The sequence below is a fragment of the Egretta garzetta genome, unplaced genomic scaffold, assembly GCF_000687185.1.
Source record: "Egretta garzetta isolate BGI_Z169 unplaced genomic scaffold, ASM68718v1 scaffold650, whole genome shotgun sequence".
Taxonomy (NCBI): Eukaryota; Metazoa; Chordata; class Aves; order Pelecaniformes; family Ardeidae; genus Egretta; species Egretta garzetta.
In genome coordinates this window covers 20,309-38,677 of record NW_009258374.1, presented here as the reverse complement: position 1 = coordinate 38,677, position 18,369 = coordinate 20,309, and the positions used below count along the sequence as shown (strand labels likewise).

General features: G+C 38.5%; 1 protein-coding gene across 4 annotated transcripts in view; it reads left to right on the top strand.

The window, feature by feature from the left end:
• Positions 1-18,369, top strand: part of AP2A2 (adaptor related protein complex 2 subunit alpha 2) — a 48,679-nt gene that overhangs the window by 19,425 nt on the left and 10,885 nt on the right. Inside the window, exons 3-12 of one of the 4 annotated variants that reach the window (XM_035895123.1) lie at positions 2,193-2,335; positions 2,973-3,166; positions 9,865-9,994; positions 10,981-11,082; positions 12,554-12,662; positions 13,592-13,739; positions 14,176-14,344; positions 15,501-15,638; positions 16,923-17,105; positions 18,110-18,207. In XM_035895123.1, the coding sequence (XP_035751016.1) occupies positions 2,193-2,335; positions 2,973-3,166; positions 9,865-9,994; positions 10,981-11,082; positions 12,554-12,662; positions 13,592-13,739; positions 14,176-14,344; positions 15,501-15,638; positions 16,923-17,105; positions 18,110-18,207 (1,414 nt within the window). Of the gene's footprint in view, positions 1-2,192; positions 2,336-2,972; positions 3,167-6,433; positions 6,600-7,236; positions 7,431-9,864; positions 9,995-10,980; positions 11,083-12,553; positions 12,663-13,588; positions 13,740-14,175; positions 14,345-15,500; positions 15,639-16,922; positions 17,106-18,109; positions 18,208-18,369 lie in introns of those variants that run through there. The other 3 variants (XM_035895127.1, XM_035895121.1, XM_035895117.1) reach the window with 3 other exon arrangements.

The following is an 18,369-nucleotide window of genomic DNA, read 5'->3' as shown; positions in this document are numbered from 1 at the left end:
AGGAAAACAGCCTTATGGCAGCAAACTGTAAATGTGACTTAAAGAAAACATGTCTTTGGGCAGCTTTCTGCAGAGCTAGCTGTTGTCAGAGGATCTTGACAGGATCCAGCGTAGCAGGATTTCACTGTCATGAGGAGCTTCAGTAACACTGCTTCATGTGTCTAAGTAAAATGTGACATGTGTTGGCTTCTGTAGTACAGACCTGATGGCAACTTTTCTTTGCACAGGATAAACATAGCTTTAAGGTAAAGCTTCCTTTTGTTGGCAACTGATAGGCTGTTTGTGCCAGTTCAAAAAAAAATAAAAATCAATGTGTTTAAAGGCTCAGATTTGAAGGGTATTGTTGTCTATATTAAAATGGCAGTTGTGTGCTTAAATTTCCTTTCTCAATTGGAATAAAACTAAATAAGAGAAGTTTCTGGAGTCAAATAGAAAGCAACCCTGCAGAATGCATAGTTGCCGTCCGTAGAGATAACCTTTTATTATTGTCCACTTCTGTGTGCCAGTATGCTTTCTCTTGGTTCACTAACATTACATGGCTTCACACATTGATGGTAGTGTTCATTCCTTCACAAACTGTAAGTTTAGTTTATAGTGGTAAGGTTTCTCTTGTTTTTATACAGTCAGTGAATGTTCTGTGAAACCTGTGGGAGCTGTAGATGCATGTGGCATGGAAATCTAACCTGCTTCTGTACCAGTGGATGAGAAGGAAGGAGGAGAAACTTACGTAATAAAGAATCTTAACAGTATAGATTTAGCTGCCATTATGTAAATCTAAAGTTTCAAAAAGAATGCAGCTTGGAGCTTTTTTGGTAAGGGTAGTAAGTTAGGGATATCTTATTTAAGCAGTGCTGTTCTGGCCGAACTTGCCCATCACTAAGGAATACACACTTATCTGACAGACTGGTTATTCTGGGCCCAGAATGGAGAGGCTAAGGAGCTTATATAGCCTTTCAGGCAGCAGCATCTATCAAAATTCTGCTACCCTGACTGAACTCTCTAGCATTCAGGCTTGCCTGATTTAGTGGATACTCCTTTATCTCCTGACTTGGGGTAGGGAGAGAATGTTCTTCAAAAAGTGTATGTTCATATGTAGCCCTTTTTCTTCAGGAAAAGAAGTGGTCTGTCTGATGAGCTGTAAGCAGCTCTACTGTTCCATGTAGCTTTTACAAGCTTCTAAAATACAGTAATACTGCAACATAAGGCAAAACCATCTAAAACTGAAACACTTTAAAGCTCTCATGATAATCTAATTTCATGTGTTTTTTCAAGCTTTTGGGATATACCTCTATCATTCTCTCTTTCTAAAAAGAATTGCTGTTTTTCTTTTGTTGCTACTGAGTTCTCTACTGTGGTATGCTTCAGGAGGTGTGTTAAGATCTCTTACTGTGATAAAGGTTTGATAATTGGTTTAACAATTAGAATGTGTGCGGAAGACATACAGCTACTTTTAACAGAAACAGGAAAATCAAAATTGAATAAGCACGTATGTACTGCCTCTTAGCAAGAAAATACTTGAAGGACGTAGCAGGATAATTCAGGGACTAGATGGTAGCATTATTTCATGACTGTCCCTTAGGATATAGATAATGGTAAATGGAATTAGCCCAAAAATCTTCAGGTTTTGGTGTCTTTTTTTTTTTTTTTACTTATAAATTTCAAATTTGGATAAATATTTAAAATAGCATCATGTGAATGTCTTGCTGACTCAGTGACAGCTCAGCTTTTTCAGAGTTGTGCATTTTTCTGTCTTGGACTGTTAGGAAAAACTGCAAGCTACCTGTGTTCTATGACTGGGAATAACTGGTTTAAAATCCAGGAGTTGTTTGATTGTCTGACATCTGTTGGTGATGGTTTGTGATACCTTTCATGCGTTAAGCAAAAAATGATGTAAGGACTTAAGTCGGAGATAAATGGATATACTTAGCATTTTGCTCATTATAGAGTGAATAAAAGCTGAAATAATACATTTAAAGTTTGTGAAATTCAAGTACTGCAATAGCTGAACCCTCAGTTTGTCCATCTTCTGCAGGGTGTAGCATAGTGAATCAACTGTTAGTCTTAGTTGCTAGGTATAACTGTAGTCTTGTTACTGTAAGACATGATGAGGTAGCTCAGTGGAACTGAGGGCAGGGGGAACCAGATCTAGGAACAACATAGGATTAATTGTTCCTTGTTCCCTCACTTTCTAGGTGACAAGGCTCTGGATGGTTACAGTAAGAAGAAATATGTCTGCAAACTGCTTTTCATCTTTCTCCTGGGGCATGACATTGACTTTGGTCACATGGAAGCTGTAAACTTGCTCAGTTCCAATAGATATACAGAGAAACAAATTGTGAGTAATGCTGTTTCTATAAAAGATAAGCTGTTCTGTCCAATATCCTGCTTCAGCTGTATAGTCTGTGAAGGACTGTTTCATTCTTCCCCCTAACCCCCCTGCCTTATTTTGGATCTAGCAGTGATTCTGAAATTTAAACACCTTTGGGCACAGGGAATCTTGTACTAATTGTAAAAGCTAAAACATGCACACTGCTTAAAATTATTGCTCTTGTTAAGAAACTGCCTTGAGTCTTTCATTAAACAATATGTAACCTTTTAATTTTCAGAATATCTCTTTAAATCTTCCTAGGTAAGGTTGTGTTTATTGGGTATGTGTAACTTACTAGTGTCTGAATTAATGAGCCAAATTCTTGATTTGCTCCCATTTATCTAAAATTATCTTCTGAGTATATGCTGAAATAGTTTGATGAAACACTTAAACTGAGAAATTAAAGTAACACTAAACTTACTCATTTTTATTTACTTCACTTAATCTTCCTAGCCTTTGCTCTGCTATCTAAATACCTATTTCTGCCTGTATGTTTGGTGTCGGAGGAGAACTGTATGTCTCAAAGAATTACTTGTGGCATTAAGAGAAAGTGTAATTTAAGTCGGCTAAAATAAATTTTCATTTTCCTTTTTCTGAATCACAGGGATATCTCTTCATCTCCGTACTAGTGAACTCTAACAGTGAGCTGATTCGCTTGATAAACAATGCGATCAAGAATGATCTGGCCAGCCGCAACCCCACCTTCATGGGGCTTGCTCTGCATTGTATTGCTAATGTGGGTAGCCGGGAGATGGCGGAAGCATTTGCTGGAGAAATTCCAAAAATACTTGTAGCTGGGTAGGTATGATACGTCTTCTTTGAACACAACACCAACAAACCTTTTCAGCAACTTGGTTCCATTGCAGAAGCTTAATCCCTGCTTAGGGCTATACAGCCCTGGGCTTGCAGTGCAAATAATGACAATTTCCAGTAACTGCAGATACTTTAATGTACCTGAGCATGGAGTTGCTTGTATAAGTGTACAAATTCAATATGGAAATTCTAGCTTTTTGTGTAAAATTAATAAGTGCAACATATTCCCCAGGTGTTTGTTAAAATTTCCTCTTTTTTTTTTTTTTTTTTTTTTTTTTCCCCAAGTTGCTCAGCTACTTAAATAATAACATTTTTAAAAAGACAATGATGTTCTATTATTGCTGGGAGCTAATAAGGCTTTAAAGAAGAGTTCTAGGTAACTGTTACTTGGCTTAGTTAATAAGCTTTCTGCAATCTGAGAACCTTCAGATTGCCTTCAGTTCTGCATACAAGGGACAAAAGCTTTTGAAAGCAGTCAGTGAACTATTTTTTCTGTCTTAAGAAGAAGCATTTCAGATACTGAAACACTTTCCTTCCAGTTCTCCTGCAGAAGACCAATTGCGAATCAAATACTAAGAGTTTGTAGAAACTTCTCTTAAGCAGCTGAAAGGTGTTTAACAACTCCAACCTGTCACTCTGCCTTTTCCTGGTTTGGTTTTTTTTGGCGGTGTTTTTTTTTTTTTCCCCCAAGGAAAAAAAATCTTTTGCAAAGATACTTTCCTTCCTTAGGAGAGGAAGGTATCTTTGATCCACATCTCCCTACCATGATGGGATGGGATGAAGCGTTTGCTCTTGAGTACCATTTTATCGGGAAAATAGTATAACAGGAGATATTTAATTCCCCTGTTATAAATATAGAAGACTCTATTCCTTTGCTGCTCAAGCCATAGTTTGAAGGCCACAGCAGATAGACAGACATGGCTGAATATCTACTTTTCCCTCTGGCCATATTGCTTCTGAATATCTACTTTTCCCTCTGGCCATATTGCTTCCGAAGAAGGGGAAAAAAGAACAACCCAACCTCCAACCCTCCACTCTCCCTGCCCCCCCCTTTTGCTCTGGTTCTTCTAATGTTAATTCAGACATCTAGTAAAGTTATGGCAGCAAAATTTAAATGTGACTTAAAGAAAACATGTCTTTGGGCAGCTTTCTGCAGAGCTAGCTGTTGTCAGAGGATCTTGACAGGATCCAGCGTAGCAGGATTTCACTGTCATGAGGAGCTTCAGTAACACTGCTTCATGTGTCTAAGTAAAATGTGACATGTGTTGGCTTCTGTAGTACAGACCTGATGGCAACTTTTCTTTGCACAGGATAAACATAGCTTTAAGGTAAAGCTTCCTTTTGTTGGCAACTGATAGGCTGTTTGTGCCAGTTCAAAAAAAAATAAAAATCAATGTGTTTAAAGGCTCAGATTTGAAGGGTATTGTTGTCTATATTAAAATGGCAGTTGTGTGCTTAAATTTCCTTTCTCAATTGGAATAAAACTAAATAAGAGAAGTTTCTGGAGTCAAATAGAAAGCAACCCTGCAGAATGCATAGTTGCCGTCCGTAGAGATAACCTTTTATTATTGTCCACTTCTGTGTGCCAGTATGCTTTCTCTTGGTTCACTAACATTACATGGCTTCACACATTGATGGTAGTGTTCATTCCTTCACAAACTGTAAGTTTAGTTTATAGTGGTAAGGTTTCTCTTGTTTTTATACAGTCAGTGAATGTTCTGTGAAACCTGTGGGAGCTGTAGATGCATGTGGCATGGAAATCTAACCTGCTTCTGTACCAGTGGATGAGAAGGAAGGAGGAGAAACTTACGTAATAAAGAATCTTAACAGTATAGATTTAGCTGCCATTATGTAAATCTAAAGTTTCAAAAAGAATGCAGCTTGGAGCTTTTTTGGTAAGGGTAGTAAGTTAGGGATATCTTATTTAAGCAGTGCTGTTCTGGCCGAACTTGCCCATCACTAAGGAATACACACTTATCTGACAGACTGGTTATTCTGGGCCCAGAATGGAGAGGCTAAGGAGCTTATATAGCCTTTCAGGCAGCAGCATCTATCAAAATTCTGCTACCCTGACTGAACTCTCTAGCATTCAGGCTTGCCTGATTTAGTGGATACTCCTTTATCTCCTGACTTGGGGTAGGGAGAGAATGTTCTTCAAAAAGTGTATGTTCATATGTAGCCCTTTTTCTTCAGGAAAAGAAGTGGTCTGTCTGATGAGCTGTAAGCAGCTCTACTGTTCCATGTAGCTTTTACAAGCTTCTAAAATACAGTAATACTGCAACATAAGGCAAAACCATCTAAAACTGAAACACTTTAAAGCTCTCATGATAATCTAATTTCATGTGTTTTTTCAAGCTTTTGGGATATACCTCTATCATTCTCTCTTTCTAAAAAGAATTGCTGTTTTTCTTTTGTTGCTACTGAGTTCTCTACTGTGGTATGCTTCAGGAGGTGTGTTAAGATCTCTTACTGTGATAAAGGTTTGATAATTGGTTTAACAATTAGAATGTGTGCGGAAGACATACAGCTACTTTTAACAGAAACAGGAAAATCAAAATTGAATAAGCACGTATGTACTGCCTCTTAGCAAGAAAATACTTGAAGGACGTAGCAGGATAATTCAGGGACTAGATGGTAGCATTATTTCATGACTGTCCCTTAGGATATAGATAATGGTAAATGGAATTAGCCCAAAAATCTTCAGGTTTTGGTGTCTTTTTTTTTTTTTTTACTTATAAATTTCAAATTTGGATAAATATTTAAAATAGCATCATGTGAATGTCTTGCTGACTCAGTGACAGCTCAGCTTTTTCAGAGTTGTGCATTTTTCTGTCTTGGACTGTTAGGAAAAACTGCAAGCTACCTGTGTTCTATGACTGGGAATAACTGGTTTAAAATCCAGGAGTTGTTTGATTGTCTGACATCTGTTGGTGATGGTTTGTGATACCTTTCATGCGTTAAGCAAAAAATGATGTAAGGACTTAAGTCGGAGATAAATGGATATACTTAGCATTTTGCTCATTATAGAGTGAATAAAAGCTGAAATAATACATTTAAAGTTTGTGAAATTCAAGTACTGCAATAGCTGAACCCTCAGTTTGTCCATCTTCTGCAGGGTGTAGCATAGTGAATCAACTGTTAGTCTTAGTTGCTAGGTATAACTGTAGTCTTGTTACTGTAAGACATGATGAGGTAGCTCAGTGGAACTGAGGGCAGGGGGAACCAGATCTAGGAACAACATAGGATTAATTGTTCCTTGTTCCCTCACTTTCTAGGTGACAAGGCTCTGGATGGTTACAGTAAGAAGAAATATGTCTGCAAACTGCTTTTCATCTTTCTCCTGGGGCATGACATTGACTTTGGTCACATGGAAGCTGTAAACTTGCTCAGTTCCAATAGATATACAGAGAAACAAATTGTGAGTAATGCTGTTTCTATAAAAGATAAGCTGTTCTGTCCAATATCCTGCTTCAGCTGTATAGTCTGTGAAGGACTGTTTCATTCTTCCCCCTAACCCCCCTGCCTTATTTTGGATCTAGCAGTGATTCTGAAATTTAAACACCTTTGGGCACAGGGAATCTTGTACTAATTGTAAAAGCTAAAACATGCACACTGCTTAAAATTATTGCTCTTGTTAAGAAACTGCCTTGAGTCTTTCATTAAACAATATGTAACCTTTTAATTTTCAGAATATCTCTTTAAATCTTCCTAGGTAAGGTTGTGTTTATTGGGTATGTGTAACTTACTAGTGTCTGAATTAATGAGCCAAATTCTTGATTTGCTCCCATTTATCTAAAATTATCTTCTGAGTATATGCTGAAATAGTTTGATGAAACACTTAAACTGAGAAATTAAAGTAACACTAAACTTACTCATTTTTATTTACTTCACTTAATCTTCCTAGCCTTTGCTCTGCTATCTAAATACCTATTTCTGCCTGTATGTTTGGTGTCGGAGGAGAACTGTATGTCTCAAAGAATTACTTGTGGCATTAAGAGAAAGTGTAATTTAAGTCGGCTAAAATAAATTTTCATTTTCCTTTTTCTGAATCACAGGGATATCTCTTCATCTCCGTACTAGTGAACTCTAACAGTGAGCTGATTCGCTTGATAAACAATGCGATCAAGAATGATCTGGCCAGCCGCAACCCCACCTTCATGGGGCTTGCTCTGCATTGTATTGCTAATGTGGGTAGCCGGGAGATGGCGGAAGCATTTGCTGGAGAAATTCCAAAAATACTTGTAGCTGGGTAGGTATGATACGTCTTCTTTGAACACAACACCAACAAACCTTTTCAGCAACTTGGTTCCATTGCAGAAGCTTAATCCCTGCTTAGGGCTATACAGCCCTGGGCTTGCAGTGCAAATAATGACAATTTCCAGTAACTGCAGATACTTTAATGTACCTGAGCATGGAGTTGCTTGTATAAGTGTACAAATTCAATATGGAAATTAAGACTTTGTCAGTATCTTGAGTAGGCTTTTACAGCTTTGTTGTGATTGAGTTTTTGTTCTGTATAAATAGAAGGCAGTGAACACCCCTGAAATGTGTATGTTTTACTTTCCTTCTCTCTCTTGATGAACAGAAGAAAAAATGAACCTAAGTAGATGTTTATACTAGAAATTTTGTTACAACTGAACCTCTTCTTTAAATGGTCCAGACTTCATAAGGAGTGTGAGAATAATTCTTTTGTGTGAGCTTTCTTCCTTCCTCTTATAGCCATGTAAACAGCAATACGTGGCAAATAGTCACCACCAACAACTTTCTAACTTTCCCTCTGTATTGCTAGAAGTCTCTACACAGACCTGGCAAATGTCTGCAGCTGTAGTTAAGTAAATCTAAAATGAAACTTGTGATTGCAGGGCTAATTTATTTTGAAACTTAAAATGTCCAAGTGCAAGCAGTGCATTTAAACTCTCTTATGGATATGAAATGTTTTGGAATATGCATGTATTATCTTGTTTTATCACAAACTAATGTCTTACCCTAGTACAAAAAGTAACGTTGTGTAAGAACTGTATTAATACTCTAAATGTTGAGCACTGGAGCTTGCAAATATTGGAAATGTGCTTACTTATGCAACACATTCTGACTGTCTATTATGTGCACTGAGTTGGTGACAAGAGGAAGGATATAACGTGATACCTAGTTGTGGCAGAAGTCTTAGGAAATACTTCTGAACTCTTGAAATAGTGTCTCTATAATGCCACCCTTGAATACTGTTACTATTTTGCAGAGCTGAAATGTAGTATGGGCCAGAAAGAGAAGAATAAGTAGCTAGCACCTGATGCTCAGTATGGGTCTGGTCTGGTGGAGGAAATGAGGGAGAATCTATCCTGTAATTCCACCTTTCTCAGAGATGGAATTGCCTATGTAAGCACACATGTTTAGAGATGGCACATTTTGGGGCCCTGTCAGGCTTGTTGCTGTCCTGTCCTGCACTGCCTTTGCCAGGTGCTATTCTCCATGTAGCATAGTGGAGACAGCACTGTGATGATGAGTCATGGATTTTAATAAGATAACCTTAAAACGTTTGAAAGATTTCCCTTGGGGTCATCAATCACAGCAGAGCACAGCACCTTCAGTTCAGACTTGTTTGAACTTCGAGCTGCGTTTGTGTTCTGAAATCAGTCTTCAGGGCCTTATTCCTTCTGCATTTCTAAGAGAATATATATAAAATGTGTATGTGTACATGTCATATCCAAGTGACCTATGCAGAATGAGCACTGTCAGTTACATTTGCAACTTTAGCATAGCTCCCTTGGCTTGAATATAAATTGGAGGGGAGGAGTAGGTTTGGTTTTCGTTTGGGGTTTTTGGGGTTATTTTTATTGTGGTGGTTTTGTTGTTTTGGTTTTTTTTTTAACTGAGGTACAGTTTGATCTCATGGAAACTGGTAAATTCGTAAAGAATAGGTGGACTGAACTTTGACTGGGGATGTGGAGATTTCTGAATGTTTAACCAAAATTGTACGGTATAAACTGCCTCTTAAAACTTTCAGTGCTGATGCTCTGTACATTTTTTTAGCTGTTGTTTGTGCAACATACAAAATGGTCAGTTGACTGCTTTGTGAAAGGGAGTTCACTGAACTAGAATAGTAACATGTTGCTCTTAAAATAGTCCATTTCTGTGCCAGCAGCACGGATGGCAAGGTGAATAGATATTTGTAGGTTAAATGCTTGGTGATAGCAAGCAGACTTGCATGCTAGCTGTAGGTACTGAAGCTGTTCAATAGATCATGATTTGTATCTGATATGCAGGACCTATCAGGATGTCCAGCTTTGGTTGCGTGCGTAATATAGTGTACCTTAATTGTTTGACTTGAGTCAGTTTGGAAGAAGCTTGTTCTCGTGATTAGATGAGCTTGTGCTCATCTAATGAGGAACTTTAATTCTGATAAAAAGTTGTGAAATGTCACTCTTAAGTTGCGAAGAACCATTATAGAGGCTACTAGATATATGTAAGGATTGAAAACTTGACTACGTAAACTTACTGGACAAAATTAAGGACAAATACTGTAACATAGGAAGAATTTAGTGAACTTCTGCTGTTGAAAAAATGCTACCTAGCTAGGGATGCTGAGTCAGTGCAAAGACTAGCATAATGCTGGCCTCCAAGTATTGCTGTGACTTAACCACTGTGACTTCATCACTGTATTTAAAATCCATATTTATGTCTTGCAGGGATACTATGGATAGTGTGAAGCAGAGTGCTGCCTTATGCTTGCTGCGTTTATATAGAACTTCTCCTGACCTTGTCCCCATGGGAGACTGGACATCTAGAGTGGTGCATCTCCTCAATGACCAGCACTTGGTAAATCAGCTTCATTATGCTTCTTGGGCCTACTCTGTATAGAGAATGATCTAACTTCTGCTGTTGAATACGCTGTTCATTTATTTCTTTTCAAGTCTTTCAAGCAAGTGGGTTGCTGTTTTCTTCAGGCTTGGGGAAAGAAATGGAAGATATCCTTTTTTAGTTGCTGTATATATTTTTAATAAAGCCTTATTTACCTTTTTCTTCGAGATACAAGAATGGTATGCACAAGTTCTTCTTTTGCTCTGGCTGTAAATAAATTAATCTTGTGCCTTGTAATCCGAAGTCATATTGCATAGGTATAATACTAATTTTCCTAGGCCTTTTAAGATTAGACCTATGCTAAAAATGCAAGCCCTGATTTCTCAGTACTTGGACTTCCTTGTCCTGTGGTGTCCATGTTGTCATTCTTACCTTGCTGGTTCAGAAAAGCCTGTTGCTCTGGATAAGCATTTTCCCCCTGTCTAGTTACTTTATGAAAGTAAGGCTATTAAGACCTGTGCTTCTAGCAGTAATAAGAGTGGGTTAGTTTGCAGTAATATAAAATGCTTGTGTTATGCAAAGCCCTCTCTTTATGTTGGGTTGTCAGAATTCTTTCTTGGGTGATCTGCTGCATCCTATTTCTTCTACTCATGCTTCTCTTGTGTAGTAAGACAGTTTGCATCCAGGCTTTATTTCAATACAGCTCCCTGTTATTTTAGATGTACTATCCCAACATGAGACAAAGCTAATAGAAAAATGGCATTAAATGCTCTGCAGGCATGGCAGTATCATGTTGTTGAAAATGCTGTTGGATTTCAAAGATGTGCGATCAGTCTACCTGCTAGCCAAATAAAGGGCTTTTTAATGTGGGGCTTTGTCAAGGGGATAAACTTAGTCTTGTCGTACAGTAAAAAAATACTCGAAGTGTTAAACGCTTGAGGTGTTCATGGGCAGCATCTTAAACTACTACAAAATTTAATGTATTGTTTTGGTTTTTTTTCTAGGGTGTGGTTACTGCAGCTACAAGTCTGATCACAACTTTGGCACAGAAGAACCCAGAAGAGTTTAAAACTTCAGTCTCCTTGGCAGTGTCTAGATTAAGCAGAGTGAGTCCAATGATAACCCTGATAATTCTTCACTGTTGCTTAATTTACTCGGCTTTCTGGGTCAGGTTAGCTTACTGTTGCTTATTTATTCAGCTTTCTAGGTCAGATTAGTTTAGTTTGCCATTAAAAGTGAAGATGATTCAGTTTCACTTCAGACAGCTGGTTCAACTAATCTCTTTTAACACTTGTTGCTTACCCGGGCAGAAAACTCTACTAGCTTGCCCAAACTTTCTTGATGTCGTCCTTGCTATGCTACCAGACTATGTAGCAAGCAGGTGTCTGCCTACTGCCTGCTACTTGTATTTGAAAGGATCTTTATGATGCAGTTGAGTTTTTAATCCTCATATTACTAGAACACCAAAGAGTAGTTGGATCAAAGACCGATTCTGCAAACTTCTGCACAGAACCCTCAAAAATACAGCCCATAATTTTAACTTTATCTAAGCTTCTAACAAGATGAGTCATCTTCCTATTCTCTCTTTTGAGCTGGTGCTAGGTTAATACTCATGAGCATTTGATATTCTGTAAACGGATGTAGGGGGTTAAGCAGGGGCAGGGGGGGCAGGAAGGAGGGGAGAGACATTTCTGTAAGTTAGCATCTTCATGCTGGAAAACTTAGGTTACTGTTTGATTTTTGTCTTTCGGAAGGTATGCAAGACATGGGAGGATACTAATTCACAAATGTATTTTAGACCCAGATTTATGCGGTGTTGTACCCAAAATTTCTTTGAACTACAAGTGATTTCTTTTCAAATATGAGATTTTGTTTAATACTTAAAAGGAAGGGAGTGCTCAGGGAAGCACATAGCTGTTCTGTAACAGAGCAGCAAGATTAAATACATTTCTTTGAGCAAAGCTAGTGCCAAACTCATGCTTACCCTAGAATCAAAGGGGAAAAAGAAATCCATGAAGAGGGGCACTCCTTCTGAAACCTAATCTAATCCTTATCACATTTTGCTGTGCATATAAACTTCTTCTGTGAAAGCTGTCTGTTCTTTACTCTGGACTATGAATATTACTGAAGGTGTTAGTTTGTCCTTCTGCTTTAGTTCAATCTGTCATAGCACCTTGTGCTTGAATTTCAAGTTCACCTGTCAGCAAGTCAACTATAATGCTATATTTAAGCTTTCTGTTGGCTGTATCTATGAATTGCTGAACCAAAGAAAATCAAGCTTCAAGTTAAACATTTTAGTGTTGCAAGATGGTCATCTTCATTCTTAAGAAAAGCAAGTATGCTTTCAGGAAGAGACTTCCTAGACTACTATGTCTTTAAATCTGAATTTCTATTACTAGGGAACCTGATGGTATACTCATGACAACTTGCGCCTAATTAATTTACTGAATTAAACATTGCTAGTGACATAGTTTTGTAAGCCTCTGTCAAAGGTGACCTACACTGTTCTTTGGGTCCTTCTCATGATTGTGCATCGCTTAAGTCCAGTAGCTGACATGCTGTTTGCTTATTTTACAGATTGTAACTTCTGCATCAACGGATCTTCAGGACTATACGTACTACTTTGTTCCTGCTCCTTGGTTATCTGTGAAACTTCTGAGGCTGTTACAGTGCTATCCACCTCCAGGTAATGCACAAATCGCAACAGTGGTCATCTCTTATGCAGTACAGTATCTTCAAAGAGCTACTGTGCTGTAGTGTTGCCATAACTTGGAGTGCAAGCACATTGCCTTAACACAAGGATACTGAAATGATCTGAGGGCTGGAGCACCTCTCCTATGAGCTGAGAGAGTTGGGACTCTTCAGCCTGGAGAAGAGAACGCTGCGGGGAGACCTGATTGCAGCCTTTCAGTGCTTAAAGGGGGCCTATAGGAAAGATGGGGAAAATCTTTTTAGCAGGGCTACCTGTGACAGGAGAAGGGGTAATGGTTTTAAACTGAAGCAGGGTAGGTTTAGACTAGCTCTAAGGAAGAAATTCTTTACAATGAGGGTGGTGAAACACTGAAACGGGTTGCCCAGAGAGGTAGTGGAGGTCCTATCCCTGGAAACATTCAAGGCCAGGTTGGATGGGGCTCTGAGCAACCTCATCTAGTTAGTGGTGTCCCTGCTCCCTGCCGGGGGGGTTGGACTGGGTGACCTCTAGCGGTCCCTTCCAACCCAAAGCATTCTATGATTCTATGAAGTCTGTACTACTGAGTATTTCAGATTGTTAAAATCAAACACAACATAACTCAAAGGGGGCTACATAGCTTGGGGCGAAGTGTCATACCGATGTGCATCTTCCAAACCAGTTGTAGCTGCCATTTTAATCATTCCTTAATGTTATCAACTGTATCAAAGCCTCGAAATATATTATAGTACAGATTGTGTTTGGCTTTTGTTCTCAACCAAATAGAACTATGTCTTAGAATTCTTTCGCCAATTGTATATTGGGGGGAGGTGAACTGTCTTTTAATGTATCGGAATACTTCAGATTTAGCATGGTGGAAGGCCTAAATTAAGGATTAGGGTGTTGAGCAAAATGAAGTTGTCCAACGGCTTGTTCTTCTCCAGAAGACCCTGCGGTACGTGGTCGTCTAACAGAATGCCTGGAAACTATTCTTAACAAAGCACAGGAGCCACCAAAGTCAAAAAAAGTGCAACACTCAAATGCAAAGAATGCTGTGCTTTTTGAGGCAATAAGCTTAATTATACATCATGACAGGTGAGCCGTGAGAACACTTGTATTATGAGAGGATTTTAAGTGAAAAGCTGTGGCTTTGTCTTGAACACTAGACGGAATTTAACTGGGAGGGGAAGCAGGGGAGAACAGAATATGAAATTGCTTGCTAGATTGGAACACAGCCATGGCAATGGAATTGAACAGTATTCATGAACTGTGTTGCTGTCAGCATATTTTTAATTGCTTTGTTTCTTGCTGCTGCTTTTTTTTTTTTTTGGTGTTTTGTATTGACCCCACCACTCTAATCCAACAGAGATTATTTGCTCACAGTGTCTGAGTTTTTATTTTACCAGTAGGGCATTCTAGCAGACACTTTAAGACATTTTAAGACATTTCCACTGCAGAAATAGTATTCTGTATTGGGTGTTCTCAAACCTGTTGCTTTTAACACTTTCACTTTCTCTCTTGTTCTGTGCAGTGAGCCAAATCTACTAGTCCGTGCCTGTAACCAGCTAGGTCAGTTCTTGCAGCACCGAGAAACTAATTTGCGTTACCTAGCACTGGAAAGCATGTGCACGCTTGCCAGCTCTGAATTCTCACATGAGGCTGTGAAAACACACATAGAAACAGTTATCAATGCATTGAAGGTAAATATTTAAGTGTGCGGTCTGTTTTGAATGTTGTCTTCTCCCCTGCCTCAATACCCTCTCCTCCACTACCCCAAGCCCTCCATCCCCATTTAAGCTATTAATGCTTGGGGACCAAATGAGTTATTCTCAGAAGTCTGCTTTAGTTTTTTTACTTTAATCCTGCAAAATCTTGCTATGCTGACAATGATAGAGGTCAGCTTTAGTTTATTTCTGCAGCTTACTAGTAAATCTGGTATTTGTAACTGTGGCCCCTGTAACGCTTTGGTATCTCCTCAAGCTGTAGACTGAAGATGAACAATTCTTTCAAAATGTGGAATTTCAAACTGGAGAATGCTGGGAAGACTTTGTTTTATTACTGTCTTTCTCATATCAAACACTATTCCTTCACTGAAGTAGCTTATGGGGTGCAGTAGAGCAGATCAACTTCCACTGCAGAATCAAAAAGTCAGGAAATCAGAAAGACGTGTTCCCAGGCCATGTTTATGTGAAAAAGCAGAAGTTGAAAGAGGAAGACTTATTTGCATGTAAACGTACTTGCACACTTCAGTGTTTACATGTATTGTTTTCTTCCAAGCTAATGCTGTAGCATATTAATACATTTGTCTGACTTCAAAGTGCATATCTGTTCTAGCTGGGCTTCTGTTGATATAAGGCAAGCCCAACACTAAACCTGCAGGTAGCTAATTGCCCATTGGCCTGGTGACAACTTGACAATTTCAGCCAGTTACTAGTGCGTTTGTGGCCAATGGTGCCAGTTACCCAGTGCACAGTGGACCACGAACTCATTCACCCTAGTTAGGGTAATTCTGTACAGACTCCTTCATCCTTTCAGCACTTGCTGAAGATTTGAATACATATAATACATACTCAAGAAACAAAACCTGATGATTTGAATTTTTGTAATATTATCTAAAAGCAGGAAGCTGAGTCTCCAATGACCTCTTCCTAGGTGACTGAAAGAGAATAGCATGAGAAGCTCATAGCTTATGTGAAGGGTATATCTGAGTTTATTCTGCATCTGAAAGATTATGAAAATGCATTTGTTTTAAATTCGACTATGGATTATGGCAAGCTTCACCTCTTCAGTAAGTTGCATGTACTTTCCAAATAAAGATGAAGTCATCTTGACCTTTTGCTGTGTGTCCTTTTGCAGACTGAAAGAGATGTAAGTGTACGACAAAGAGCTGTAGATCTCCTGTACGCCATGTGTGACCGAAGCAATGCCCAGCAGATTGTGGCTGAAATGCTGAATTACTTGGAGACTGCCGATTATTCCATTAGAGAAGAAATTGTGAGATATTTGTTTCCTTAATTTTTTCATAGCTGGCTTTAGCACCATATGTATCATCGATTGATTAGGATGCTGAATAGCCTGTGTTAGAGATACGTTTTCATGGTGGTTTAAAAAAACCCCAAAATCAACACACACACACCACAGCCCCCCAGCCCAAACCCTAAGTTTGTAGTCTAACAGCAAATCAGCAAATAATGTTCTTCATTTAGGTTAAACTAATGGGGGGGACAGGGACACCACTTGGAAACTAGGAATTTTAAAACCTAATCTTGGTCTTCAGGGCATTGCATATAGAAAGTGAAGTGAATTTTATCAATTGTTGAGCAAATATAATCTCTAGATCTGAGGATTATGTCCTACTGTAGTCAGCTGTCTTAATAGCTTCAAAAATTAGTGTCATAAATACTTATTTGTAGGTAGAACTTCATACTGTGAATGCTGTGAGAACATTCTATCAGTGTAAGGATTCCCAAAACCAATACCTTATAACCAGCTAAAAGAGAGGCATGATACCAATCTTTTTCCTCCCAGCAGGGAAAAAATGCAAAAGTTGAAATAATCACTTAACAACCTTCCCAGAATGGTAGCCAAAACCTGTACTTAGGGTAATTATTTAGCTTAATTAGGTGCTCAAGTTTCTTGATCAGAGAAGTTAACATAGAATACAGTGTTAGTTGATTTACCTCTTGTACTGTCTTGTTGCTGTTGGCAGATAATGTGAATTTCATTCTGTTCATTTACTACTCTTGAAAAAATAGGTCAGTATAAATGCAACTGATAAATTATGTAGAGGTCTCTTCCTATGCTAATTGTTTGCTTTAGCATATAGGAGTTGTAGTATGACTTGAAAAAGGCAGCTATATTTTGGTGACTGTGGTCTGTCTCTGCTAGCTTGAGTTTTCACTTCTTTTTTTTAAGACATCTCCAATTTCCTACTTTGTCCTGTCTCAGTGATGGTTTAGATGGTGTTTTTATAGCAAACAAAAAATGTTCGATAAATTGCTCTTGACTGCTTAGGTACACAGTTGAAAAGCCACAGATGCAACGTATTTGAATGCATTGTGGAGAAAGCATTATGTACCTGGCAACTGGTGTGTTCTGGCACAGAATTTCAATGTTCATCTTTTCCCTCGGCTGTGGGAGCAAGTGAGCAAGCTGACGCATCTGAAACTGAGGCTTCTGGGCTACCATGGAGTATCACTAGGTGTATATGAAACAATTTTGATACACAGCTTATAGTAGAAGCTAGTCAACCTTCTTTGTTCTCTTATGTGTGTTCAGGTTCTGAAAGTTGCAATTCTAGCTGAGAAGTATGCAGTGGACTACACCTGGTATGTGGATACAATCTTGAATCTGATTCGCATTGCTGGTGACTATGTCAGTGAAGAAGTGTGGTATCGAGTTATTCAGATTGTCATCAACAGGGATGATGTTCAAGGGTATGCAGCAAAGACTGTTTTTGAGGTGAGAATTACTTTTCAATTTGCTTTCAAAATGAGGTAGGAATTAAGTAAACACCGTATGATTTAGCAGGTGTGTGTGCTTCCCCGAGTGAGGAGGGGAGTAAAAATATGATCCTCAATATTTCAACAAGATGCTGCTGAAGCTTTCTGTAAAACCAGCATCACAGATTTTCAGAGCTAGAGACTATTACGTTGATGAGAAGCTTCTCTGGCTGAAGTAATGTAGAATATACTTTGTAGTGTTCTGGTTTCAGTGAGGGTGGGTTATTCTGGGGTTTTTGTTATTTTGGTGGATGGTGTTGAATGGATGGCTTAGTAAGGAAATTACATTCGCTGCAAAATTTCTGAAATGTAGTAAAAGTGGAAGGCTTTAACAGTCTGTCTTGCCTTTTTTTTTTTTTTTCTTTTTTGCACGCAGGGATCTAAAACACTCAAAATGATAATTTTATGATCCTTCTGGAAGTATATACCCATTCCTTCTGTTCAGGGTCTGATAAAACTGGAATATGAACTATTAAAGGAGAACACTTTGAAATTTCTGGCCTTGTTTGGATTCTTTATGTGGGCTTTCCACTTCTTTAATTTCCTTTCCTGAATGTTTAAGCTGGTTTTCAGAACTCATCCCTGCTATGTGTTTCTTCATATTCAATAAAGACAGTATTTTTATCTTGGACAACTTCAGCACATTCTAGCAAGGTTTAAGTTAAGTATATTAACATCCTTCTTACACCCCTTAAAGATGTAAGGGGAAATCTAAGCAGCTGTGTCAGTCCTCAGAAGTCCACAGTGCTGCTAGAGGGGCCTAAGAGTGCTGTTAAGCAAGTAATACTTCTGTTAGAGATTCTTCTATACCTATTATGCTTTCCTTATAAGTGCTCTGTAGTGCCTAAACCTATGGTCTGCTTTTACAGGAAAGTAGACTAGGAAGCTGGACATGGAAGTGACAGAAAAGCTCTTTTTTGATACACGACAGGTCGATGACTGACTACTAATGTGTTCTTTCAGGCCCTTCAAGCTCCAGCGTGCCACGAGAATCTTGTAAAAGTAGGTGGCTACATCTTGGGAGAATTTGGAAATCTGATAGCAGGTGATCCAAGATCAAGGTAAAACACCTTCTAAAGTACTGAACTGAAGTAGTAACACTTTCTGTAAAGAATCTAATGTCTATTTATATTCCTAAAGGCCAGTTAACAAATGACTCAGCTCTTGCTAGTAATGCATTAAGAATTATCATGTCTACAAAAAGCAAATTCTTTTTCTTCCCA